The sequence below is a fragment of the Harpegnathos saltator genome, unplaced genomic scaffold (assembly GCF_003227715.2).
Source record: "Harpegnathos saltator strain DR-91 unplaced genomic scaffold, Hsal_v8.6 scaffold10, whole genome shotgun sequence".
NCBI classification, from domain to species: domain Eukaryota; kingdom Metazoa; phylum Arthropoda; class Insecta; order Hymenoptera; family Formicidae; genus Harpegnathos; species Harpegnathos saltator.
In genome coordinates this window covers 1091625-1118222 of record NW_020229873.1, presented here as the reverse complement: position 1 = coordinate 1118222, position 26598 = coordinate 1091625, and the positions used below count along the sequence as shown (strand labels likewise).

At 45.6% G+C, this 26598-nt stretch overlaps 2 protein-coding genes across 18 annotated transcripts; one reads left to right on the top strand and one right to left on the bottom strand.

Moving 5' to 3' along the window:
- Positions 1 to 726: 726 nt before the first annotated feature.
- On the bottom strand, positions 727 to 9419 carry LOC105190192 (S-adenosylhomocysteine hydrolase-like protein 1). 10 transcript variants are annotated; one of them, XM_025297373.1, is made up of 11 exons: positions 9366 to 9419; positions 6636 to 6683; positions 5820 to 5922; positions 5245 to 5438; positions 4808 to 5132; positions 4449 to 4599; positions 4130 to 4282; positions 3863 to 4028; positions 2668 to 2914; positions 2417 to 2537; positions 727 to 2320 (listed from the first exon to the last, which is right to left on the bottom strand). In XM_025297373.1, the coding sequence occupies exons 1-11, from the start codon at positions 9402 to 9404 to the stop codon at positions 2314 to 2316; spliced, it is 1554 nt and encodes a 517-aa protein (XP_025153158.1). In that variant the 5' UTR covers positions 9405 to 9419; the 3' UTR covers positions 727 to 2313. The 10 variants fall into 10 exon arrangements, with proteins under 10 accessions (XP_025153158.1, XP_025153132.1, XP_025153135.1 ...); XM_025297347.1 differs by lacking the exon at positions 9366 to 9419 and adding an exon at positions 8447 to 8608; XM_025297350.1 differs by lacking the exon at positions 9366 to 9419 and adding an exon at positions 8447 to 8608 and having other exon boundaries at positions 5245 to 5426.
- On the top strand, positions 5868 to 25304 carry RhoGAPp190 (Rho GTPase-activating protein 190). 8 transcript variants are annotated; one of them, XM_025297316.1, is made up of 25 exons: positions 9373 to 9708; positions 10204 to 10386; positions 11236 to 12044; positions 12212 to 13122; positions 13215 to 13424; positions 13633 to 13644; positions 14170 to 14356; positions 14454 to 14569; positions 14670 to 14822; positions 14911 to 15149; positions 15276 to 15477; positions 15562 to 15732; positions 15816 to 16067; positions 16154 to 16332; positions 16456 to 16639; positions 16742 to 16950; positions 17059 to 17475; positions 17712 to 17951; positions 18054 to 18242; positions 18532 to 18620; positions 18708 to 19089; positions 19227 to 19358; positions 19539 to 19583; positions 19674 to 19770; positions 19938 to 20136. In XM_025297316.1, exons 3-25 carry the CDS (start codon positions 11874 to 11876, stop codon positions 20134 to 20136), a joined length of 4986 nt encoding a protein of 1661 aa, XP_025153101.1. In that variant the 5' UTR covers positions 9373 to 9708; positions 10204 to 10386; positions 11236 to 11873. The 8 variants fall into 8 exon arrangements, with proteins under 8 accessions (XP_025153110.1, XP_025153107.1, XP_025153118.1 ...); XM_025297325.1 differs by lacking the exons at positions 9373 to 9708; positions 10204 to 10386 and adding an exon at positions 5868 to 5951; XM_025297322.1 differs by lacking the exons at positions 9373 to 9708; positions 10204 to 10386 and adding an exon at positions 8692 to 8897.
- Positions 25305 to 26598: the final 1294 nt, after the last annotated feature.

Here is a 26598-nt window from a genome sequence, read left to right as displayed (position 1 = left end):
AAGGTCAAACAATTATCAATATCTGATAGCTTTTTTTAAGCCCTACAACTTTTGTTTCAAACAATCATTATATTTTAAATAATTAGCCGTTCCGGAACTTTTGGCAGACCCTGTATATAAAAGTAGCAAGTATTACAATCGCGGTACAATTCGCGAATGCCTTCGACCGTTGTCGGCGCTTCTCGTGTCAAAATATCATTGGGTGCTGCATATTAACGAGTCACCTAAAGCAACTGAGATATTAATAACACCGAAATAGCCGGTTGTGCTCGCGACGCGATATACCGCGAGCGCGGCTTCGCCTCGCGTACACTTCTGCAAATATGCGTGTTGCACATATTTATAACTGCTGTGTACGTCGCCTCGTACAGAAGCATATCGCCATATCGATCTTCATAACTGTCCTAAAATTATTCTCGCCCACACCGTCCATTCGTTTCCGATATGCGCGTTCTGTGTGCCACCCGGCTCAACGGAGATCCATCTCGATCGTTCTTCCGTAGATTCATTCGCAGATTCGTCAGATTCATTTTGTAAGGTTTGACGCAAATTTGTAAGGTCTGACATGATAAAGCTGATCGAGACAGGTCTCCTCGCGAGAAAGTCCAAAGTTTCGCATCTTTCAACCTGGGAGAGCCTCCCCCAATGTTCAGCGTCAGTCGACATTACTTCGATCGACTGCTGCTTCCTTGTGGATGGTTGGCGAAGGAGAAACAATCAGCACAGTTAATTCTCTAAATGTGGTAGGCATTTATTTCTCTCCTAATCATGGGGTATGCAAATCGATCTTGCTCCTCGCGCGGGGGGGCGCGCTTCGGGCAAAGGTAACAATAATAACCAGAGATTGATTAACAGGCTAATAATAATCTACAGTTCGCTTATCACCTATCTCGTGTGTTAATAATCTTCCATCTTAAATAATTATGTACACGGCTTTCGGGTTAGTCGTACATAGCCATATACCCGCGGCATATGGCGGCATTGGGGGGGAAAAGGATGGTGTATAAATAGTCGCGGCTGATGTTGTATATCGTTTATACGCTGCTGAGCACACACCGCGCGCACGTTATATATATATATATATATATATATATATGTATATGCATGTAAACCTCATTACTATTAAGGGCACAACAAATTCATTGACTAATGTGCATCATCAGCACACGCGCGCACGCACCGCGCTAGGAAGTCAAACGTACACATGTATACAGATTCGTGTGTAACGTATGATCGCGAGCGGCCGAAGACGGCTTCTCAGACATATTCGTGCGGCGTGTTCTCTCCGGTCTCGCGACAGCAAGTTCTCTCGAGTATCGAGATAAAAATCAGCGCTCTGACGTCGTCGCAACATTGAATGGATCTTTGAATCCACCTCTCGTACACAAACGCGCCGCGTTACACACCACTTTATATACATGTATAAGCTCCCGCCGATATATTTCATTTAAAACGTTTGTTACTCTTTACAAACTAATGTTAAAACTTACTGAACGTAGCGTCTAATGGACAGATACAATTTCTCTCAATTGGCTCTCCGGCTTTGCGAACTATACAACACTCGTGTTTGTATCTACAGTATTCGATCGATTCGGTTTGCGTGCGTAGTCTGACAATTTTTCAGAGTCTCTCTCTCTCTCACTCTCTCTCTCTCTCTCACTCTTCCTTTCTCTCAATTCACTTTAACAACTGTGGGCTGTACACTCGCGCATCTCGAAGAGGAAAACTGTTACGAAACTGTTAATCATACACACGTCCAAAACTATGCTATTGCCAGTGCTGGGCAGTATCGCGGATATATGCGAACTTGGAACAAATATCTCCGAAAAGAGACAAGACACATACACAGCGTGTATCGGAAGTATATCTCATGTATCTCGGAAAGACGTACTTCTTCTTTCTGCCAGATACTCGTGCCCAGCTCTAGTCGTTTCTAATATCGGTTATTGGGTAACTGCTGGATCAAGTGTATGTGTGTGTGTGTGTATGTGTGTGTGTTCACTACGTTATTAACGCATTCTTTGCGGGTGATTAGCACGGATAATAACAACGGAATTCACGTCGCGCGAATCTCCGCGAAGGTTGAACCATAAATAAAAGGTCTCTCTTTCTCTATCGATTCAACGATAAGAAAACTTGGCGTGGGATGAAAGAAAGCCAACCGGCACAAAGTGGAGAAGGATGCGGAGCCAGAGGTTTGCGATGGTAAGAAGGTTGTTGGTGACTGTTGGTTTTAATACTTGTGAAGAAGTGTGTAATGCTGAGTGAGTGTCGCACGTGCTAGTCAATGCCACATTACTCGCCCATTGGTTTTTAGTAGCTGAAACAGATCCACAACAACAGTAGGTAGGTGACACAGGCACACACACCAAATCAATCGTCGCCCTCGTGCCAGAGCCTGAAGCCTGATACTAACCGATAGTAATTAGGCTTGAAGGGACCCGCCTTGTTGAGGCCCATGTATTTCGCTTGCTCATCCGTCAATTCCGTCAGATGCGCGTCGAACGTGGGTAAATGCAGCGAGGCGACGTACTCATCTGCGCGGGCCGACATTATTATCAATTAGAGTGCTTGTCGTGTCAATATATGCGACGCGACGACGTTACCCATTTCGTTTCAACTTTGCGAGTTGAATAGACGTAGGTGTTGACAAATGCATACACATACCCATCTTCTTCGGGAGCAAATAAACGTCGCTCTTGTACCGTCCCGGTGGCGCATTGAACAGCTCGATCAGGGCCAACGCCTGCGTAGCGGCGGTAATAGACACGACGAACGACGGTATGCTCGAACACGACAAGTTTACCAGACGGCCTTCCGCTAGAAGGACAATACGCTTGCCGTCCGGCCAGATAACATGGTCCACTTGCGACCTCACTTTCTCCCATGTCAGGTCAGGCGTACGTAAACTGTTCTGTTTAAAGCAACATAAAAAGGACTTAGTCTCCGTTGTCTCTTTCTTATTTGTTAACCTTTAGAGGACCGACATTTTTTCTTTAAAATTTGTAGTTTTTTTCACGGAAAATTTATATATATATATATATATATATATATATGTAACCATCATGTCGCGTAGAGTTTTCGAGTTCGTTAGTGGCTCCTAGGAGCCACCCCGGTCCGGAACGGAGCGGCCAAAATAAAAGATTTTCAAAATTTGGATCTTGACACTTTTAGGGGGGGTTTTTTTTTTATATCGCTGATCATCATTTTGATATCAGATTATCGAAATTTTACAAAGAAAGGCAATTATTTATCTAAAATAAGTCTATATTGCTATAAGTAATCTCATACGGTAATAAAACTTCCCTTTAGCATAACCCAGAACTAACGACGCGGACGTAGAAAGTTATATGTAGCTCCTTTGTTTTTTTATATTTTTTGTTATTTCAAAATTTCTTTCTTTTGATTTTTTAAATTTTGGTTTTAAAAAATAATGAAAATTATTTTATTTCAAAAACTATTTCTCTGTATTTCTTATACTTATTTGTTACTTTTAGAGTTTTTCACATTTTTGTTATCACATTACTTATGGTAGTGTTTCTTTCGTATGAAATTGTTAACAAATGTTTATTTACAAGTAAGGTAAAAATCACACGAGCAAATATATTTTTAGAACACATAAACATCGATATAAATGCATAAATAACTATAATATAACCTTTAAGAAAACACTGAAAGCCGATTTATATGTGGCTCCTATAGCAGCCACCCCGGTCCTCTAAAAGTTAAGAGAGTGGAAACGAGCCACGAATTATCCCGAAGTCGAAAGATAATCATTACACGAGTGGAGAATCAGCGAGTCGCTCGCTAGTGATTCTCGGAATGATCTGCGTGTGATAACAAAGAAGATAAGAGCACGTACGATGTCAATCTCGGTGTTGCTGTGACCCATGTTGCACACCACGCATCCGTTCTTCATTTTGTCCATGTGCTCGCGCGTCACCACGTTTTTATTGCCCGTCGCTGTAATAACAATGTCTACATTTCGAATGACTTCATTGAGTTTCATCACTCTGAAGCCGTCCATGCTGTAAATGCGACAACACACATATACATATATGATCTCTCCGCCACTTGCTCGCGGACTTGGCCGCGGTAACGGCTGCTTTGCAACACGAGCGCACCTTACCTGGCTTGCAATGCGCATATGGGATCGATCTCGGTGATATACACGATGCAGCCCAAGCCCTTGAGGGCTTGGCAGCATCCCTTTCCGACCTCCCCGTAGCCGCATATTACAACCTGCTTGCCGCCGAACATGACGTCGGTGGATCTCTTTAAGCTACAAAACGATAAATTCGATAAGCGTGTGTGACCGCAGGTCCGACCGTGTGTGCGCGTGTGTGTGTGTTCAGAACTCTCGACAGACATCACGCGTAGGATAACGAAGTTACAGATGTCGTACAGTTTCCTGATGGTCGAGCAACATTCGACACCGTACAACTCACCTATCGATGATGCTCTCGCGACAGCTGTAAAGATTATCAAACTTGGTTTTCGTCACGCTGTCGTTCACGTTCATCGCAGGGACAGAAAGTTTACCTGCCTTGGACAATTGATACAGTCTATGCACGCCCGTTACGCTCTCCTCGACGATTCCTACAAGGATGTATACATACGCCCGCTATTTTATTCATTTGCAGTCAAACGCTGAGAGAAGAATTATCATCGCTCGCACACACATTATCGTTGTTAAATTAAATTAAATCATTACCATCATGGAATTATTATGTTTTCTAACTTTCTAAGAGAACTTGCTCTTCGCAAGATCCGTGCGATATGATAGCGAAACGACAGCGGAACAAACCTTGGATCATCTTGAACATGGCGTTGTACTTCTTGAGCATCAAGTGCGTGGCGTCACCGCCGTCGTCCAGTATCATATTGGGCTGCCAATTCTCAGCGGCCACACACTTGTCGATGCACCACCAGAAATCCTCCTCGGTCTCGCCGCGCCACGCAAACACCGGATAGCCAGCGTTCGCCAACGCCGCGGCCACCTCGTTCTGCGTCGAATAAATATTGCATGCCGCCCATCGTACCTGTGCTCCCAACTCCACCAGCGTCTCGATCAGGACAGCGGTCTGCGCGTTGATGTGAGTGCAGCCCACGATTTTGGCGTTCTTCAGCGGCTACGGCAGTGTAAGCACACATAAGCATCACGTTCTCTCACGTCTGGTCGACGCTTACGTTCCCCGCAATCTCCATCTTTCAGGAAGCTTTCCGCCCGAGAGCGCAACGCACCTTGTCGTCAGCGGCGCGTTTCCGCAACGCCATGATCCCCGGCATCTCCTGCTCGGCGATCTCGATCTCCCTGCGACCGAAGGCGTGCTGATCGATGTTGCGCACACAGAAGTCCGTGAAGCCCCTCTCAGTCTTCTGGATCTTCTCGCGCGGCGACACGTCATCCTCGTCGGACGAGCTTCCTGTATAAGATGCTAAGATAGCGCCGGATGCCGAAAAACATCGATTATTAGTAACACATCGAAGTGCACAGCGCGGTTATCGTCATCCTATCGCAGGGCAGCTAATGATACGCTCAAAGACAAAGGAATATTATTCACACGATTATGTGCTACGACTATGCGTCTAAGTCTCTAAAGCGGTTATCACACACGTTCGCAGTCGGAAGAGAAAGACGAGAAGAGAAGAGACGAGACGTGCGAGACGAGAATGAAGAAGCAAGCTCTCTACGAGAAGAGTTTCGGTCGCGTCAGTTGGTCAGTTGGTTCGGTCGCGAAGAAGCGAGACAGAGATTCGCTCTATGCTTGCTTGTTTCTCAGCACACTATGTGTGGTATGATCCACTATGGTGATCACCGAGTTGTGCGTCCGTACCGGAACTGTAACTATCGGTGCTGCTGGCCGACAAGGAGCGGCTGCGGTAGCGGCTGGACTTCTTCAGCGCTCCGGACTTGGAGTCCTACAAGATGGAAAGCCACAGTCAGTAAGGTTCGTGCCCGTGGAGGACGCTCAACGGTTTGTTGTCTTTCTTCTAAAGGGCCGCGAATGCATCGAAAGAAACTACCAACTGAAGAGTGCGCTGAATGAAGCTAGTTCACTGTGCTGAATGCAAACACACACAGATTAATACGGACGATTTGCGACCGTTTGAAGGAAGAAAAAAGGAGGAAGAGAAGAGGGCTGGCTTTTTTTCCCCTCCTGAAGATGTAAGAAAACGTACGTAACGTTCGTTTGTACGTTGACGCGGTGAGGCCTCGAAGTGGTTCCGAGTGCATCTCGGTACCGGCTGAAGCGCTTGATAAGATAGAGTTAACAAGTTCTAATTATACCGCCGCGACAATATGTAATCGTCCCGTATTAGTCCGTGTTGTTTGATCGGCAGGCGAGAATGATAAACTAACCAGCACGCACGACACTTATTACAGACGGAGAGAGAGACAAAGCAGCCCTGAGGGGTAAAGAGTAGTAGTAGTAGTAGTAGTAATAGTAGTAGTAGTAGTAGTAGTAGTAGTAATAGTAGTAGTAGTAGTAGTAGTAGTAGTAGTGGTAGTAAAATAGTAGTAGTATATATATACATAGTAAGGATTGTTCTATGGCTTTGGTTCTGGGGGCGAGGGGGGGAGTTTTACAAGTATACTTTGTGTTTTATACACATATTATACTCTTACTTACTAATTTCGTTCTCGCGCCGTGAAAGGCATTATTTGATGCCTCTAGGCTCTGAAATCACAACAACCACCATTTCATGATTCAAATACATCAGGTGTCTCTGCGACACAGTCCGTAGCTTGGTACAAAGCTCCCAAGGGTTACACACACACGCGCGCGCGCAAAAGTGTGCTTGCGACTCCCGTTAGCATCGAGCATCTCAATTTCGTTTTCTTTCGATTTTCGCTTTCCTTACACACCTCTCGCTTCTGAATGTCGAATGGTATAATTTTTTTTCTACACGGAGCGAAACGTTCTCCGATCGGACGAGACGATCAATCCGGGCGTAGTAGTAGCGAGCAATTTTCACAAACACAAACTTGTTCTCGAACTTGTTGCAAGAGTCTGGTAATATATAATTGCAAGTATCTGGTAATTTCTTGGTCGAATTCTACCGATCGATCGGAGATACGAAGAAGTACAAAGAGCAATTTTCACGTGATCGGTCTTATCGCGCGGTATTAACGCGGATGGTATTCCATTGACGTTACTCCTGACAATTGTCTTGCTTCTTCGCACTCAACACAATTCACATAGTGCTAATTGTGCCACGCCTAAATGGTGTGTCCAGGCTTATGAGCGATGCATGAGTGATTGGTACCGAACCTACGGACTACTGTGTGAATAATGCTCTATATGTAAAATAATATATAAGCGTCTCGTATGCCGCGAGTCATAGGCACTATACGTGTAACCGCATGCATTCACACTTCCTTAGGTTGCTATTGTTATTTCGATTAACGAGGTACGTAACAACACACAGCTTGTTACATGTGCCTGAAACAGCCATGAAAAGTATTCGCATGAAAGATAGTACAGGACTTGTGTGTGCGATTTGACAGATTCGTGGGACGTTATCACGATCTCTTAAAGGGAAAAAAAAAAAAAGATCCCCGGTGAATTAAGCGGGCTCGATTTTCAATTTGCCGTTTTCTTTTTTTTTCCTTCTTTTCTTGCGCTCGTTCGCCTCCGTTTGTCCGTTTTCTCTCGGGCACGATTCCGTTCGATTCGAACGCAACGAAAGGTACAACAACGAGCTAGTGGCAGAGAAATTTCTCAGACCAGTCGCAGCTGCGAACAGGGATCCCAGCATACTTGGTATACAAATAGATAGCTGTTAACCAACGCCCATTCATCAAAGAGCGACATGTCAATTAATACCATGTGCCTAGTTATGTAATAACCACATGTGCTGGTCACAAGACTCAGAAGGGTTGGGCGAACAGGCGATGTACAAAAGAAACACAGGTGAGGACTTGATAAAGACTGACAGAGACGGCCATAGGTGGGGGCAAAGAGAGGGGAAAGAAAGAGAAAGATCGGAAGAGAGAAAGAGACAGATGAGACGAGTGAGTGAGAAAGTGAGTGAGAGAGAGAGAGAGAGAGAGAGAGAGAGAGAGAGAGTGAGTGAGTGAGTGAGAGAGAGAGTGAGTGAGTGAGAGGAGTGAGTGAGTGAGAAAGAGAGAGAAAAAGAAAGAGAGAGGAGAGACCAATGTAAATAAGAGGGACGAGAGGAGAAGACGCGAGCGAGCCGAGTCGTGATTTCTAGCTTCCCCAGGACGAGCCGCGCTCGACGTGCACGCGGACATCATCGCCGACGGGATCCCACGCGTTTTCGCTTCACCGTGCACAAACCGCTCTCGGCAGCTTCGTCGTGAGAACGGCGGCAAATACGACAGTCGTGGCACACGGCGGTTAGATTAGCGCGAACGTCGGCGGGAGCGCGCGCGACGGCCCGATTTTTCTCGGCGCGATCAAAGCACGGCGCGATTTACCTTCGTGTTGGAGGCCGGATCGGTGACCGGGCCATCGTGCAGCATATTTCTTGTCTCTTTCCCGGACGACGTATTGCTCACACCATCCCCGCTGTCGGCCATTTTTCGAATGCACGTCCGCGAGACTTGCCGACCGGCCGTCAGGATGCGCCGCGCGCGCGCGTATCAGGCCCGTAGCTACTCTTGCGCGGAGCCCGCGCGGGAAACGTCACAGCGGCACACGGTCGATATTGGATACTCGTTTATCCATCGGGTGTGGGAGAGATGGATAACAGGCGTAACAACGTGTGTGATAACCCCTCCTTCAAAGCTGTATCTTATCTCGTTAAAGATGAACGTGCTCGAATCGAATAATTTCAAGACGTCTACTCAGCGAAACACATCGCAGGTGGAAGAAGAAATTCCGATCGCGTCGACAGTGACGTCGAAAGGACGAAAAAGTAAGCGAAAAGTGAGTCGCTTATTAATTTTCTCGCTTATTAATTTTCTCGCCACTTGGACGACGTCGAGACTTTCTATTTTGCCCGGGACGAGATTACGTGAGCGGACGCGAGACACACTCATATGCAGAACGCAAAGGTTCGAAAGGTTCGGCTTCCTTCGATGAACTTCGAAGCGCAGCCGACGTATCCAGTATAGGAAGACTCCTTCGCGTAAAACTGGTTCAAATTGGAACGTCGGATGCGTTTTGAAATGTATCGAGTGAGAAGCGTGAAAAAAAGAGTTCTGCGCGCCGAATATATATCTCCTTACGTCGAGCCGCGACGTTCGACGTTTCATCCCCTGCGTGGCCGGGCCTGAGCGGCGATTACTACCCGGGCGGAAAACATCGGCGTACGCCGATGCGTGCCCACCCGCCCAGCAAGATGGCTCCTCTACGAGCCGACACTCGGTGTTTGACGTAAAGTTATTTACACACCTGGGACCCCGCGCTGCTCACGGGAGACGTGCGAGTCATCGCGTCGATGCGTCGCGGTGCCGCGTGAACGTAGGGAAAGCCGTCCGTCGCTTGACGGCCGCCGCGTCTTGTGTCAACGTCACGTCACGTCGCCGTCACCGTCGCGTCGCATCACGGCGTCAACGTCGCGCCGCGTCGAGCCGAGCCGACGAAGGAGCAACGGACGTACAAGGACGGCAAGGCTCGCCGAGGGGCGCGTCCGGATCCCGCGGTCCTTCGACACGGCCAGATCCCGGTGACGACGGACCGAGTGAGCGGCCCCTTGGACGAAGAAGCAGCCTGCAGCGTGCGCTTCCCTATTCAGGTAGACCCAGGTCGAGATCACCGTACTGTGCTCGTCCCCGGGGGTCTCGTATACCTCGCGGACGCAACGACGGCGAGCGTCGTCCGTCGACGAGGATGCGCTCCTCCCGTCTCCTTGGCGACTCGGACGGCGAGCAGCCGCTCGCTCGCCCGTTACCGTTGTCGCCGGGAACGAGCGCGGTTGTGCACAGTGCATATCGATCTACACCCGCGGCTGTCATTTCGATTGACGGATTCGACGACCGTCGCGTCGTCGGCGAGATCTCTCTCGCGTGCGGCTGTCTGCCCTTCTGTCTCGCTCGCGCTCCCTCCGCTTGTTTCTCCCCTTTGCGCCGCCGGAGCCGGGCCACGTATATACGCGCACTCCTATTTCGTGCGCGTTGCTGAAAAAGTGCGGCGCGAGTGAGACGGACAACGGACGCGGGACGTCGGTTCCCTCGAGCTGCGGTTTTCGTGCTTCCTTTCAATTTTCATCGTTCTCTTTTTTTCCCTCCAGTGTCCGGCTGCATGTCGCCTTCTCCCGAGTCGCGAGTGCACAAGGTGTAGCGTAGTGCAGGTATACGCAGGACGAGAGCGTACCTGTAGTCTCGTCAGCGAACGGCTATGTGGGTCTTTCGATACATATCTCCCCCTCGGTGTCACCGACAGACTCGTCGCACGTTCTCATCGTGTTACGTTCGTAAGCGATTTTCGATTGCCGTTACTCGTCACTCGCTATCTCTCTCTCTCCCTCTCTCTCTCTCTCTATCTCTTTCTCTCTCTCTCTCTCTCTCTCTCTCTCTCTCTCTCTCTCTCGCGCGCGCACCTCTCGCAGCCGGCCGGGAATACCTGTGTAATTGCCGTTTTTCTTTTTATTCAACGCAAAACTATGAGACAGTTGCATATACACACGCGGACGACCCTCTTCCGCCCCCGCGAGAAAGCCGTGACCGCGGCTGGAAATAAGCAAGGTCGCTATTATAAAAGAGCCGATAAACCGATAATCGCGCGCCTGATGTAATCTCGGGCGACTTGGAGAAAAAATCTCTCGAAAAAATCTGTCCTCTCTCTCTCTCTCTCTCTCTCTCTCCCTCCCTCCCTCCCTCTCCCCCTCCTCTCTCTCTCTCTCTCTCTCTCTCTCTCTCTCTCTCTCTCTCTCTCTCTCTCTCTCTCTCTCTCTCTCTGCTCGCCTGCCGCGGTCTCTCCCGCGGGAGCGGGGGGGTTATTGTCGAAATCGCTCCGGGCACATGTGGCTTTTCTACGATTCCGCCCTTTGTCGATGCCGATTGGCGCAATTAGCATGACACTGGACTATTGTGAATAACTCTTTCAAGCGTGATGCATGATTCATGGCTGTATTTTAAGAGACACACCGGCGAGATGCGGCGTGTCAATCTGGAGTAGAGGAGAGAGAGAGATGGCTATCCAGTCGAGCGATCTAGCCGCGATCGTATCGTTTCGCGATCGAACGAGATCCTGCGAGTGTTTTATCCTTTTCTTTTTTCTGCGTTCTCTGCCTCTCTGATCCCTTTTTTCTCTTTTCTTCCAGATACGCAGTGCCATTCCAAAGAACCATTGCTCACAGCTGTGCTAAACTATAAACGCTATGCTTTAATGATAGATAGTGTTTAAGAGGTTTTCACATACATATACACGCGCACTCGCGCGCACACGTATACACACACGATCGTTGTGTGTAATTTATATTTAATAACGTAACGTCGCATGCACAACAATAAGAACTACTGAACGTACGGTGGAGGTAGAAGAGGACATTGTGTGCGTTTGGATAATTTTATATAAATCGAAGAATCGTCGGAGAGGGAGCGAGCGAGCGAGCGGATTCAAATTCTCCGGAGAGATGTTGCCAAAGGGAAGCTGAGTCTCTTTCTTTTCTCACCAAGCCAAGCTCTCGACTTGAAGTAATGACCAAGACTGTAAAGACATATTTGCGCTAGAATTGATCGCGCACGAATCAATCGTTGGAACATTTCACTATGTCTTGAGCGAAACTGTCTTGCACCCCACGAGAGAGTGAGATAGAGCGAGAGAGAGAGAGAGAGAGAGAGAGAGAGAGAGAGAGAGAGAGAAAGCGAGCGAGAGAAAGAGAGAGAGAGAGAGGAAAAGAGAAAGGAGAAGATTAATCTTGACAGTTTGTCGACTCGACGATATCACAGCGCGGTAAAAATGGCGAGGAAGAGCGACAACGCGAAGAGCATCAACATCGCGGTGGTCGGACTGTCCGGCACGGAGAAAGACAAGGGGCAAGTCGGCGTTGGCAAGTCGTGCCTGTGCAACCGCTTCATGCGCTCCTTGAGCGACGACTACAACGTGGAACACATCTCGGTGTTGTCGCAGGTAAAACCTGTTCTTCTCCGCACGACTGGTCGTCCTCGTTGCTTTCATTAACGCGCGTTACTTTAATTATGTTTCTTAATCTCTTCGAGCGTTACTTTAACGATACCCTGAAGTTTATCGGTGTCACTTTAACCGCATCTTTCAAAGTGTCTCTTCTTCTTTCGCAGTCTGACTTCAGCGGACGCGTGGTAAATAACGATCACTTCCTGTACTGGGGCGAAGTGACGAAGGCGGCGGAGGACGGGACGGAGTTTCAGTTTCAGGTGATCGAGCACACGGAGTTCATTGACGACGCGTCGTTTCAGCCGTTCAAAGGCGGCAAGATGGAGCCGTACGCGAAGAGATGCGCCGCCACGAAGATCACGAGCGCGGAGAAGCTCATGTACATCTGCAAGAATCAGCTGGGCATAGAGAAGGAATACGAGCAGAAGGTCTTGCCAGACGGCAAACTGAACATCGACGGTTTCCTCTGCGTGTTCGACGTCAGCCTTGTGCCCAATAGGATGATCGAGAAGCAGGTTGAGATCGTGGCGAACATCCTGAACAATCTGATGAAAACCAAGAAGCCGATCGTGCTGGTGACGACGAAGAACGACGACGCGAACGAGCAGTTTGTGAAGGAGGCGGAGAAGCTGATAATGCGCAAAGAATATAAAGGATCGATACTGATCGTCGAGACTTCAGCACATGAGAACATTAACGTCGACCTGGCATTCATGATCGTTGCGCAGTTGATCGACAAGACCAAGATGCGCAGTAAGGTGATACCGTTCGCCGAGGCTGCCAGAGCCAGGAAGGAGCTGTTGGACGCCTCCACGGAGTCCCTGCAGAGACTAATCCGGGTGCACGTGACCGATTATCGCGCGCTGTGGTCGCAGGCTTCGAAGAAGCTCGCCCAACACAAGGAATTCTCCACGTTTGTCGAGCTCTTCGGCATCGAAGCGACGCAGCGGCTCTTCAGAAGACACATCAAGAAACTCAAGGACGAGCAAGTGGCGAAGAAGATACAGGGCTACCTGGACATGTTGCCGGATATTCTTCACGAAATCTGCCCTGACATAACTAATCTGATTAACGAGTAAGTGCCTCACGCGAATTCATATTTCATTTCTTCACGTCTTCACGTCTTACTTTGGATTGGAACTGAACGTTTCACGCGATACTTCGCAGAGAATGGTCAGCGGTGCAGCAATACATCAAAGAGCACCCCGACTTTCACCAGTACTTCTTCGAGTGTCCCGAGGACATACCGTGGATCGACTGTGATTTCGGTGAGAGCAATGGCACGAAGATCCCTTACGATGTGTTGGAGACGCCCGAGGCGGAGACTGTCTTCAAGAATCATATTAACGCCTTGCAACAAGAGCAACGGCGACTGGAGTAAGTACCGTATAGTGTCGACATGACCATCGTTTAACTGCTTCAGCAAGTATCATAGAAGTTCGTACATCTTCCTCTCATAAAGCTGATAGAACTGATCTAGCGATAAGTTTACACAGTTTCATTTGACATGTATCAGAAGATAATACTCTCTCATGAGCGATATACTAATGCTTTGCTTCGTTCTGGGTGGTGCTTCTTTGTGCAGACTTCCGAAAAGGTAATCACTTGTGCCCTTTTTTTTCTCTTATTCTTGCTTCGTTACCTCTGGTATTAAGTGAGACTATATTAAGTACGTCTCAATCGCAGTATTAACACACGACACTCGCGCAGCGATATTTGCTGTGCTAACATTTGTGTAACGATACATATACGGCTAACACGTCAAAATGTAAAAATAGCGGATTCGAAGTGTCTGCGACTGGTCAATATTTGCCAGCGGCTAATAAGAAGTCGATCCATGCGTGTCGCGTGAATTAACGAAGACGACTCGCGACGAGAAATTAATATCTGATTCGACACTTCTCAATACACTGCATCGAGATATCACGTTATCGTGAAATAAACGATATACAACTAACTTTTGCGACGATAAAACGTCGGATTTATTACAATGATAATCGGGTCGGATCGCGTACTTGTCTAAAATCGTGTCTTGAGTTTTCACACGCTACTTTCCAATAAAAATCACTCGAAAAGTCTCGTATCCCTTGCGCTCCAATCAGTGATAATCGGTTTCCGTCAGGTGGAAGAAGCAATTCAAGCAGTTGTTGGAGGAAACTGGCTATGTTACACCTGGGAAACATCTGTCCGAAGTTAGAGTTTTGTTTATGGGCAGAGAATGCTTCGAGGAGCTTTCTCATCACGATTGCCAAGAGATTTACGACCAGCACCAAAAGGAGATTATCGAGAAGGCGAAACATAATTTTCAGGTAAGTTCCACGTAACGGTCACTCCGCGCGTTGTTGTGGCGTCGCATATAAAAGACACACGCAGAGCGAAGTCATACATTTGCGTTCTCGTTCGCAGGAATTATTATTGGAGCACGCCGATTTATTTTATCACTTCAAAAGCATAGCCCCGTCCGGCACCATCACGCAAGACGATATCAAAGAAATCACAGACGCGTTATTGGACGATTTCAGGTACGTGAGACGTTTTTGTACTGTTTCCAAGATCAATTTGATCAAATATTTCAATCTGCATTCGAGAGCAACACTATCGATTCAATCGCTGTTTCCGCAGATACAAAGCGCTAGATAGATTAGATCAGGATAGAAAGCTAATGCTGTTTCAACATTTGGGATTTGTGCATTGTCCCATAAGAGAGCATTGCCCAGCTTATCCGAATTGCATGGACGCGCTGATAGAGAGGATACTCGGCACGAAGGCACACAGGTAAAAAGCACCGTCGCTGCGTCAGATAAAATTTAAAAAACGCTTCTTGAACTTACTCTATAACAACTGTCTGGAAACGTTCTAACAGACCTTCCTCATGGAATCACAGTAGTCAGTGGCAGTTAACGTCGGATAACAATCAGTTGAATTTAGTCATACTCGGGAGTAACAAACTGAGTGAGGAATTCGCCCGCGAGATAAGGGCGCAAACTGAGGATGACGAGGTCGAGATAGACTGCCAGTTGTACACCCTCGGATATCGCATCATAGACGGCGATGTCGGGCTGCCGCACAACTCCTTCACTACCTCCGATTTCATGCCGCACGGTAAATATTGTCATTATTTTACGCATTTCAAATAATTTCATCATCATTGAACAAATGGAGAACTTTGCAAGTCTCCGGGAAGATCCTCGCGTCTAAAGTCTCGTCTCGTTTCCTTTTTGTTTCCAGGGTCTTTTTGTATCTACGCGAACGAAGATTCCTTTGAATACATTCGATCCTCCTTGGAGAAAACCCTGCTGTCGAATTTAGAGCAGGAGGACAGACTACCTTTCCAAGGATTGCCCATTGTAATAATGTTTGTACCAGAGTCTAGTATCGACGAGATGGAAGCCATGAGGCTGAAGGAGGAGGGACAAAATCTCGCTGACAGGTAAACGATTGCAGTCGCATATATTCTACTATAAATTCGAAAATTCGCAAAGTGTACTAATCAGTTTGTAAATTCTGCGCACAGTTTGCAGTGTCCGTTCATCGATGTCTGCATAGACGATCTGGAACAGGACAAGAGGTTCCCAACTCCCTTGGTGAAGGACGCTCTGCAGCAACTCATACAATCCATAAATCATAGGGCTGGTTTTTTAAATATTTACCAGAGCGTCATCGAATGCTTGGAGCCTGATATTAGGTGGGTATCATTAGGACGAATCACTCACACTTAAATAATAAATTAAAAAAAATCGCTCGTATCTTCATCGCATGTGGTTTCAGGATAATAATGTGCATGTTCTGCGGCGATCCGTATTCGGTCGAGAACGTTCTCGGTCCGCTGCTCAGCCATCAGTGTTGCTTTCTCAGCGGAGATCGGTCTATAGTGTTAGAAACGTTCCTGGGGGAATCCAAACGTCGGGTCGAGGTGATTATCTCGAGTTTTCACGGAGCTAACGCGTTCAGAGACGAGCTGGTGCACGGCTTCATCCTCGTCTATTCCACGAAGCGGAAAGCGTCGCTCGCAACTTTAAAGTATGTAACCAATACTATCTCGCACCGTGGCCCTTGAATTTAAAACGAAACTATATCTCACTTGACCATCCACGCGTACGTTCCAGTGCCTTTTCCATGAACATACCAAATCTGCCGATACAAATAATGGCTGTGACCGACACCGGTGGTGCGAACGCGTTTTTCAGCAACGACTTGAGTCATTTACTCATCACAGAGGGGAATGCCACTGCGGACAGATTGCAGGCGCATTTCATGACGTCCGCTTCGAGCTGTCAGCAGAAAAGTAAGATATTGAGATCAGGTCGCCGCATTCAGCGGATCGTATTAATGGATCTGATTAATTTAGTGACTCGATTGCTCTTAACTATTCTCTTTGATCGTACCATTTAAATTGTCCTCTTCGCAGCCGCGTTTTATACGCCTTTCTTCAAAGAAGTATGGGAGAAGAAGCCGGAGATCGAACAGGCGTTCAATATGGAGGAGCCGGGCAATTTGAACGACAGCGGTGAGGGCACCCTGGAATACTCGGCTCTGCACCCAATGCCACCGCCGCGACATGAGAGTTATCACCTTCAGACGCCGGATGACGGGTAACTATTCTAGACATGGCTCCGTAGTAACTGAGCGAACGGACTTACCTAGGCTACGCGAATCCCTCCTTCTCTGTGACTCAAAAGTCTAACGTGAAGCAGTATGTCTGTAACTTTCAGAAGCGGCTCCGAGTCGTACGAGCAATTGACGCCGGACGGCGATCTCGGTGACACCGGTCTCACTGAACAATTCGCTGATCACCGAGCTACGCCGAGCGACGACAGCGACATTTATAGCCAAGTCGATTTCTATCGCGAGGAACGGGAGAGAGATCTGATGAAAAACGAGGACATCACGAACAAGCTGTCCGGTGAGTTGGCTCGATCGATAAGACCCGCGGCAAATAATTGCGATCGTATACGGTTTAAGACACATCGAGCTGTGAATCCTCCTTTTTTCTCTCTTCCCTACGTAACAGGTTGGGTAAAGGACACATTTATGCACCAAGATGGAGTCACTAACAGTTACTCACACAGAGCCTTTACGACAGGTCGACGACACATTTCCCAGGCTAAACCGCGACCGAAAGGGAACAGTCAGACCTTGAAACAGCCCGGGAAGATAAATCTGAAAGATTTTTCGAATGTGACAGACGCGATAGCCAGGATGTCGATAGGCGAGAAAGACGAGCACGGCCCGAAACTGACCACGATGGGCCATGCGCCCCTCGCCACGCCGGAATTAGTCGACCTTGGCTCTGAATATGCGCAAGTGAAGGACGTTGTCCCGAGCATGTATTCGGCATATGATGGCGACTACATGTACGCCTTAGTGCAAGATTCCATCGGCAATAACAAGTCCAAGCTGCGTCATCGGCGTGAAAAGGGGCAGCCATGTAAGACCATCTCTTTCTAGTTTATCAATATAAGAGTCTGCCAATGTGATTATTACCGTGTGATATGCAATTTAATTGCAGTATACAATTCTGTGTCTTGGAGGAAAAGGAAAGATCAAGATTTAGAGACTTTTTCATATTTATAAGAGGATCTTTTCTTTTCTAAGATACTAGATCGTTACAAATGTGTAAAAATTACCGATATATCTTTATTCAACGTGATTCTCCACGAGTAGCGTACAGCGATTCCGATTCAGAGTGGAGTTCCTTGGAGAGACAGAGGGTGACCGACGCTTTGGGCAAGGCGAACAAAAAGCCTTCGTCACACAAAAGAATACGTAAGAAACGCACCGCAATACCAGTCGCGACGCCCAAAGTGCCGTCGTTAGCCAGCATGGGGAGCGGAGACGGTATAGTTGGTTTAAACTACAACATGAAGGACGACAAGAACTGGCGCGTTGATCCAGCGGATAGAGGTACAATGTTTCTTATTTTTTTTTTTTTTTTTTTTTTTTTTTCATATCCGTTTATACTTCTGCGTTAATCTTAGCGATTCACCAATGATGTTATTGTTTTAGTATCTAGCGAAACGCCCGACACTTCCGAATCAAGTGACCCGGAGCATACTTCGAGGTCCAGATCGAAACAGTACAAGTATGCGGCGGTTAGTCTGCGGAAAAGATTCTCCGGGAATTCTCTGCAGCAGCAGCACCTGCAACATCCGTTTAATGTGAAACATATGACGCAGGAGATGTTCAGCGCCTCTTGTAAGTAACGCGTGATACTTGTAGATCTTGATTTGATAGAAATATTTATATTATATATATAATTCTGTGATTGGTATATAATTAATATAGGATGTGTACAAATGAAAATTCTGATACCATGCATGCATATGCAGTTAATTAACGAAGTATGTTATTTACGTCTAGCTGAATTCATAGCTTCTTAAAATCGCTCTTTTATTTCCGTAAAACGCGATACTTCAATCAATTTCCCCATTGAGTTGCTGTCCACGCTTGCGCTAACTTGCATGAAACTTGTGGTTCTTTCTAGCCAAGCAGAGAGGTGAAAATACATTTGGTATTCCAGATGATGAATCAAGTCTGGACGTTTCCTCACCGCGAGAGATCAATTCGCCCAGCGTAAGTTTCCGAGTTTGTGCATGATAATAAAACTTGAAGAAATCACATAATGCGCGTGTAACGACTTCTTATCGCTGATTCTTCCAGTTTGGTATATTGAACAAATCAAAGGACGGAGACAAGTTGACCAGGAAGAAGGACAAGCAGAAGGCGAAGGAGGACGAGAAATTGGAGAAGAGAAGGCAGAAGGAGGAGAAGCTCAAGAAGCATGCGGAAAAGGAAAAAGAGAGGGAGAAAAAGAAGCAAGAGAAAATCAAGCAGACCAAAGGCCCGGGTGGCACACCGATCTCGAGTCAGTCGCAGCAACCCTTGATTGAGGATTTCGCGCAGAGCGAAACGAATCGGATACCCCTGTTCCTCGAGAAGTGCGTGCGATTCATCGAGGACGAAGGACTGGATTCGGAAGGAATATACAGGGTGCCGGGTAATCGGGCGCATGTGGAGTTGCTTTTTCAAAAGTTCGAAGAAGGTATACTACCCGTTAAAATCTGTCCTCCGATACCGATCTCGGTTTGTCGCGCTTCTCTCTCGAGACAATTATTCTCTCGTAAATTCGACCACAATGGATAATGTGGATTTGTTCTCTTTCTCTTTTGTAACATATAGATGGTAATGTCGATATACATTCTTTGGATATTCCTGTAAATGCTGTCGCTACAGCATTAAAAGATTTCTTTTCCAAGAGGCTACCCCCGTTGATCGATAAAGAACGCATGACTGAGCTGGAAGATATATCAGGTAAGTCGATACTTCTTGTCAGATTTTGGTATCTCGTATTAGAGACTCGAAGTCTTTATAGAACTTTTGTTCTGATCTTTCATTTTAAGTTTATAGATGTTTATATATGTGTCTTGAAATTTTAACTAGAATTGCATTAAGGAGCAAAATATTTTTAAGAACATGTTATGCCTATATCAGGTGCACGGGGCAAACCTATGTCAGCTACTTGTATGAACATGGAAGGTTAGTGCCGTTATCTCATAGATCACTTATCGACTTCATCCCAGAAACTCTCTAAATTGACATAAACTTGACGATTTCCTGCGGTTACAGACCGAAGTTGCAGATTGTTGGCTTTACGTTTGATGCTCAACAAGTTGAATCCTGTAAACTTTGATGTTCTCAAGTTTATCTTCCAGCATTTCGTGAAGTGAGTACTTTCGGAGATTAAGTGCCTACAGACACTCTGACACACGTCGATCGTGCAATATATCGTGCATTATATGTGTTAGATTTGATATATTATGTATAATCTTATATATATATATATATATTTTTTTTTTTTTTTTTTTTAATTTCGTATCTGCGATGCCCCAGGGTCGCTGAGAACTGCAAGCTTAACAGTATGGACAGCAAAAATCTGGCGATCTGCTGGTGGCCTACGTTACTACCCATCGAGTTCAACGACCTCGGTAGATTCGAAGCTATGAGGCCGTACCTGGAAGACGTGGTCCAGACGATGATCGATCAATATCCCTTCCTGTTCTGCGGCGAGGAGGCCATTGTGATGGTGTAGTGACGAATGCGCTGCCAAGTGCATAGTGCATAGTTGCTGTGCGAGCACAAGTGAACAAGTTTCGATGGATGCATGGATGATAGGTGGGTGGATGTGAATGGACGAACGAACGAACGAACGAGTGGATGAGAATGGATGGATAGTAGCGGAGCGTCGCGAGCATCATCCCCGCTCGCGGAATAATCCGATACAATTTTGTACGCGGTCGGCGTGATTACGCGATCGGGCATAAACGATTGGTCTCAATATAGTTTGTATCGATATTAACTTCGCTTTAGCGCATTCGTAACCGCGATTAATAACGTGCAGGTCCCACGGCGCGACGTGGACGATCGAGCTCGGAGAAGAGTCTATTTCGGTTTTCTCAGTCGCAGCGTTTCGTTCGTTTCCTTCGGAATGCGACGAGTCGTGAGATCCTCTTCTCCCCCTTACGACGAACGGAATGATCGGTCGGTCGATGGTCCTAAAGAGAAACGGCTGTTCGCGCGCAGATCAGAGATAATAACGCGAGTAATATGAGTCAATCCATGTGTCATAATAGTATGCATGTACCATGTTGAATGTATCCAGAGCGATGTATTTATTGATATTATATTAGGAATAAGGTTCGGTATTTGATAATAGCGATTAGCTTATAGCTGAGAAGATAAGATCGATGTTGCTTTTTCTGTTTTCTTTTTCTTCTTAGTTCGCTTCCCGGTTGTAACTTGTTTTCATGCCGTTTCTTCGCGTTCCACATGTCCGTATCGCGAGGAACGAAAATGCTGAACCGTGAAACGAAGTGACACACTGACGCAGCCTCGTTGAAGAGGTTGTAGTTAGAATCTAAAAAAAGATGACCACGCATCCAGCCCGTATCCAGCCGAAAGAATGTGAAACTTAACGATTCATCGTCAAATAATATATATATACATATATATATATTTGAGTGTGTGTATACACACACACACGCGCGCGCGCGCACGCACGCACGCACGCACGCACGCACGCACGCACGCACGCACGCACGCACACACGTATACATACATACATACATATATATAAAACACATACAGCAACGATATCAAAAACCCACAAAGTTATATATTTTCTGTATTTATTGTTTTCTTTTTTTTTTTTATTTTCATCACAGCACAAATCGAGTCTCGAGCGTGTTTTACTTCTCAATGTAGATTATCGTACAAGAATTTTTAAAATAGTGTTTATCGTGTGACAGGACCTCGAGGCAGGCCGGAACGATGATACAAACCGTATATTCTCATTCCGTCTAAAGAGATAAAGTGAAAACGTAAAAAAAGCAAAATACGTGAAAAGCATCACAGATAATTGCACAAATCTCGGTAAACAGCGATGGCAAGCGTGTGCGAAAAAAGAAAAGAATGGAGATAGTTATATAAAAAAAAAAAAGAAGAAAAGAGAAAAACATTTTGGGAAAATCTCACTTTGCGCACAGCACACACACACACACACAGACACACACATACACGCATCGAATCGAATCGAAACTACTGTATTAAGAAGTATTTACAGCTACGAACAATACTAAAATTTCTTAAAACGAATATGTACATAGAAATTTAACGATTTAAGGTACGAGATCCATTAACGAGAAATCGCTAAATTTACGCGGACTTTTCCGACGACGAAGAATTTAGCCCCGTTTTAACGCAGCCAGCTGATGTCTCGTCGTTTGTATTTTCGCAAAAAAGAACGAAAAAAAAGAAAAACGCAGAAAGTATTTATTAACGCAGTATTATTGCGCGCGGTGTATTCGATCGCGAGGATCATGATTCGCTTGGATTGTCGAGAGGAGGAAGGAAAATAAGCGTCGTCTGATTAGCTCATTCGCATATTCGAGACTCTTTAGAAATGTAACCGCCGCGAATTCAGTTTCTCCGTTCTCCGTGCTCGCTTTGAGTTCGCACCCGAGATCCGAATCCGCGACGTGAATTGACAAATTTTCCGACTCCGGATAACTCTTTTGTTTTCGTAGGTGTGCCATAACTTAAGTCGATGTTAACGAGATCGTAAATGATAGGTATACATCATGCCTTTTGGCGGCTCAACATTCGAAAGTAAGCTTGCGCGCGCGTCCACGCTGTTCGAGCGAATTGACAGCGAATGTTCGCGAGAGACACTCAATCGCCCGTGAATGTTGAAGCCACTATACGAACTAGAGAGAGGAAGAGCGAGAGAGAGAGAAAGAGAGAGAGAGAGAGAGAGAGAGAGAGAGAGAGAGAGAGAGAGAGAGAGAGAGAGAGAAAACGCAACAACACACTTTTGTAATTCGAAGATTAACCGCAAACATTCCCGTAAGGAACGTCGATGTTACTTCGCCGTCTCGAGAGGAGCGCGTTTCAACTGGATCGGAAATCCGTGATATCGTGAGAAAAAGAAAGAGAGAGAAAAAGAAAAGAAAATCTCATCCGCGATAAACGAGAGCGACTTCCTCTCGAGGAACCAGGCCGTCAGCGAAACGCGCGTCTCGCGAAACACGCTATACGCTCCGTATTTGTAAGGATAAAACGTTGTAACGATATTTCTACGATCGAAAACGCGTTGCAAGCAGCGCATCGTGGCGAAAGACAGATAGAGAGAGAGAGAGAGAGAGAGAGAGAGAGAGAGAGAGAGAGAGAGAGAGAGAGAGAGAGAGAGAGAGAGAGAGAGAGAGAGAGAGAACGGATCGTGCACATTCCCATTTAGTCGTAAAGGAAAAAAAGATTTTATACATTCGTACGTACGTAATTGTATAATGTTCTTAATAGGAAGGAAAAGACGTCGATGTTTTTACGTGTGGGAGCGCGAAACGGTCGAGAAAGACGTCGTGAATAATGACGACGCGACCGGCGCTTTCGCGTCGACGATGTTAAAGCGGCTAATTTGTGTCGAAAGACTTGGGAGATGTTTCCTCTTCTTGTTCTTCTCCGTCTTTTTATCTTCGTCTGTTTAACGTGTACATCGAGAGTCGACCGTTCAGTTAGAGCACTTGCGAAATTTTTCCCACGATTTAGATCACACGCGTGTGTTCACCGAGAGTCGCTTGCACCGTTTCATTGATCTCATTTCTCTTGCAAAAGAGTCGCACGTTTTGTCGCACATTGATGGTTAACTTAGATATAATGTATTACGGTATTTTCCCGTCTGTGCGATATCATTAGAATCGTTTGTGCAGAGATAATCCGGAATTAGCAATGATGCAATCGCCACCGCTGAGCTTCTTCGTTAGCGAATCTGTCGTGTGTATTTCGTATAATAACTCGAGCGACTTTCTATCATTTTCCAAGCGACTATCGTTTGAGAACCTTGCGCAAGCTGTATTCCTTCAAATGCAATCGAATGAAGCAGTTCGCTGCGACGGCGATCTAACTAGTTTTTCTCGAAAAACTTTGAGAGTTTTTCGCTAAATTATTATCTGACAAATCGTTATAGCTTTATTATTTTGACAAATAGTCGTAGCTTTTATGAATTTCTGATTATTAGTCGAAAATGTACTTATTTTATATAAGAAGTATTTATTTAAACAGTTGTAATTAATTTGCATAATAGTAATTTGCAATTATGGATATCGGTCTGAGAAATTTTCAGAATCCGAGAATAAATCAATCGAGACGCTTGTGTATCTTCGTTAATCCGTATTTCTTTTTTATCCTTAAGAATAAAATTCTTATCAGATCATTATAGTCCTAATTATCTGCGTATCAGTTGTGTTCTGTTCTTGAAAACTCAGAGCGACCGCCGCAGCGACGCAGAACCGCAATCGTAGCCTCGCCTTTCGTCGCACTCTCTCGTGTCCACCACGATGTTAACAGTTAAGCAATAGCACAAGAAACGAATCTGCCGAGTAACAAAGAGGTATTCGCCGACGCCGACGACGACGAACGACGACGTAGTAATAATGATAATAATATTAATTAGCGAGCACGAAGTAACGATCACCAGGCTTCGCAACGACTCGTCCTAGGCTCCTCATCGTCACCGTCACCGTCACCGTCATCGTCACCATCGGCTGTATCATCATCGTCGTAGTTGTCCCTCGACACGTATCCATCGAGCGTCTTCTCCCTCGCAAAGCCTAAAGGGAGAAAAACCACTTTTTCTACGATACGTCCGTTAAGATTTCCGCTTGTCTCTTCTCGCTGTACGAGGACGGGCCGAGGACGGGCCCTCTCCTCTTCCCTGCGTATCCACCAAACCACCTCTCACACCTCCCGATTACGAATACGAATATATCCTTGCGTTGTCTAACGTAGCCTGTGATAAGAACGTAGGCGTACGGACCTTGTTTCCCTTATTTATAACATCGGCTGATGTACGGATGTATTATAGTTGTACAGTTGCATCTCGGATGATGTGTATTATAAAGCCCGGTTTACTTTTGCGTTCTCTCACGCGTTCGTCTCTTTGTACTTGCGTATTATTATTACTATTATTATTATCTTCATCATCATTATCATCATAATCATCATTATACATACTTTATCGAATGGTCCGCGTACATCGTCTCGTGTTGTTTTTCGCATTGCGCTTCACGTCCCTGTTCACCCCCGAGAACTTTGATTATTTCTTCTCTTTTTCTGTCACTTACAATCCTCTTTGCACACTTTGCGAGCATCTCTGAGGTAACGATGGAACATCGCGAAGAGAGATCACGGGAGACCATGTGCCGCGCGAAACGCATCTCGTCAATTGCTCGTATCGAAACGTATTATATTCGTTGATTCACCGATCTCGCCCTTTCACGGAGTGTCACGGCGAGACTTTCAGTCTTTTTCGCGATCGACGACGACAACGATGAGACGCGAAGTGAGATCTCAGTCTCAGCACGTTCGCAGCAAATCGAAAGAGCTCAGCATTTGTTGCTGGCGCGTCCTCTCAGCGAGTCTCCAAACTGGATTTAGCCGCGTTTTGCATTATTTTATACCTTGACGTTCTTTATAACGAAATAAAATAAAAAGAAACGTATTTGTAGTGTTACATTTATATATTTATTTTGTAGCGTTGTGTATACTTGAGTGTCGCCGCGCGCGACTTTTACCGCGGAAGGATCTTCCTCGGCCTTGTCTCTCTCTCTTTCTCTCTCTCTCTCTCTCTCTCTCTCTCTCTCTCTTTTACCGAAATTACGTCTCTTTGTGAGAAGTGACGCTCCAAATGCAAGATACGAGCAATAATACATCGAGAAATTTTGCTAGCGGTAATGGCACTCGAAATAAGTAAAATCGTGTTCCGCCCTCCGAGTGGCTGTTCTTGCAATCAGCAGAAAATTCGCGATTCGGACTCGGACAATAATCTCAGAAGAACCCCTGACGCGAGAGATATAAATTGTAATATTTAGTATAATTGAGTATAGGTATTGTTTAGTAGAAATATCGAGATATTTTAGTGCAACTAAAAAGACTGATATTTATAATTTAACTTTCTCGCGCGAAAGTAACGGAGACACGAGTGAGCTTTCGTTTGTCGGTCAAATCCGTCTGAGGTACTTCGCGCGCTTTAAGTTTGTGTGTGAAACATATCTTTCTGTCTAACCTTTTTCTTCATTTTTCATATATTTATTATCTTATACTTTCGTTTTAAGTGTAGTACACGTGATGTTATATATGATTCGAGGAACGAAACTGGAGATAAACACTTGTACCTTGTCGTTTCAATTCAGACAATCGAAGAAGGAACGTCAGCGTTGCTCGCAAAGTATCAGCAAGTAAAGCTCATCCAAACGTATCCAAATGTCACCAACCCGTTGAGAAATTCGCCGCGACCCTCTGAATTTTGTAAAATTTATTGCGAACGTGACCCGCTCTTTCCTTCACGAATGCGTTTCCATCTTCTCTCCTGAATTACGCGTTTATAAATGTCGTCATTTATATACATGTAAACGATTTTTGTAAATAATCAGTATACATATATAAATATATAATTATATATATACATAAAGATATATATATAAATTATATATATATAAGGAACACAACGTGTAAATGGACGGAACCTGTCTTCGTTGTATCGATTATAGTCTTATATCAGACTTGTATATGGACGGAGGGACTTTTGATTATTAAAAGTTTCCTAGAGTAAAAAAAATGACACACGATATTTTCTCCATCGGCACCAAGACTTGTCCTTTATCTTAATGTAATTAGAATATAGAAATCGAGTGGCGTGTCGAGAGTTTAATCGCGACCAGCATTATTTTTTATTTATATCGTCCTTTTTTATTTATATCGTTTTTATTTGTATCTAATTACTTTAACAAGCAGGAAGGTATTTGACATTTAGATATCTATTTTCCAAAATATAGATATAAGAATACAGATACAGATAAGAAAATACTTCACTCGGAGTCAGCATTTCATCTGCACCTCAAACTAACGGGTTTAAAGAATGATCAATTATAATCACCGACCAGATACTATAATAAGACTGTTGGTCATACAGGATTTAGCATACCGGAGAAATTCCGCCGTG

Excerpts from the sequence above, each read along its gene's own strand:
- LOC105190192 (XM_025297347.1), bottom strand. The coding sequence starts at position 8,548 with ATGGCCGACAGCGGGGATGGTGTGAGCAATACGTCGTCCGGGAAAGAG. Across the intron at positions 5,439-5,819 it reads CGGTACGGACGCACAACTCG|CATCTTATACAGGAAGCTCG; the intron begins GTGATCACCATA and ends GCGCTATCTTAG. Across the intron at positions 4,029-4,129 it reads ATATGCGCATTGCAAGCCAG|CATGGACGGCTTCAGAGTGA; the intron begins GTAAGGTGCGCT and ends TCGCATTTACAG.
- RhoGAPp190 (XM_011152789.3), top strand. The coding sequence starts at position 11,874 with ATGGCGAGGAAGAGCGACAACGCGAAGAGCATCAACATCGCGGTGGTC. Across the intron at positions 12,045-12,211 it reads ACATCTCGGTGTTGTCGCAG|TCTGACTTCAGCGGACGCGT; the intron begins GTAAAACCTGTT and ends CTTCTTTCGCAG. Across the intron at positions 16,068-16,153 it reads GCGTCGCTCGCAACTTTAAA|TGCCTTTTCCATGAACATAC; the intron begins GTATGTAACCAA and ends CGTACGTTCCAG.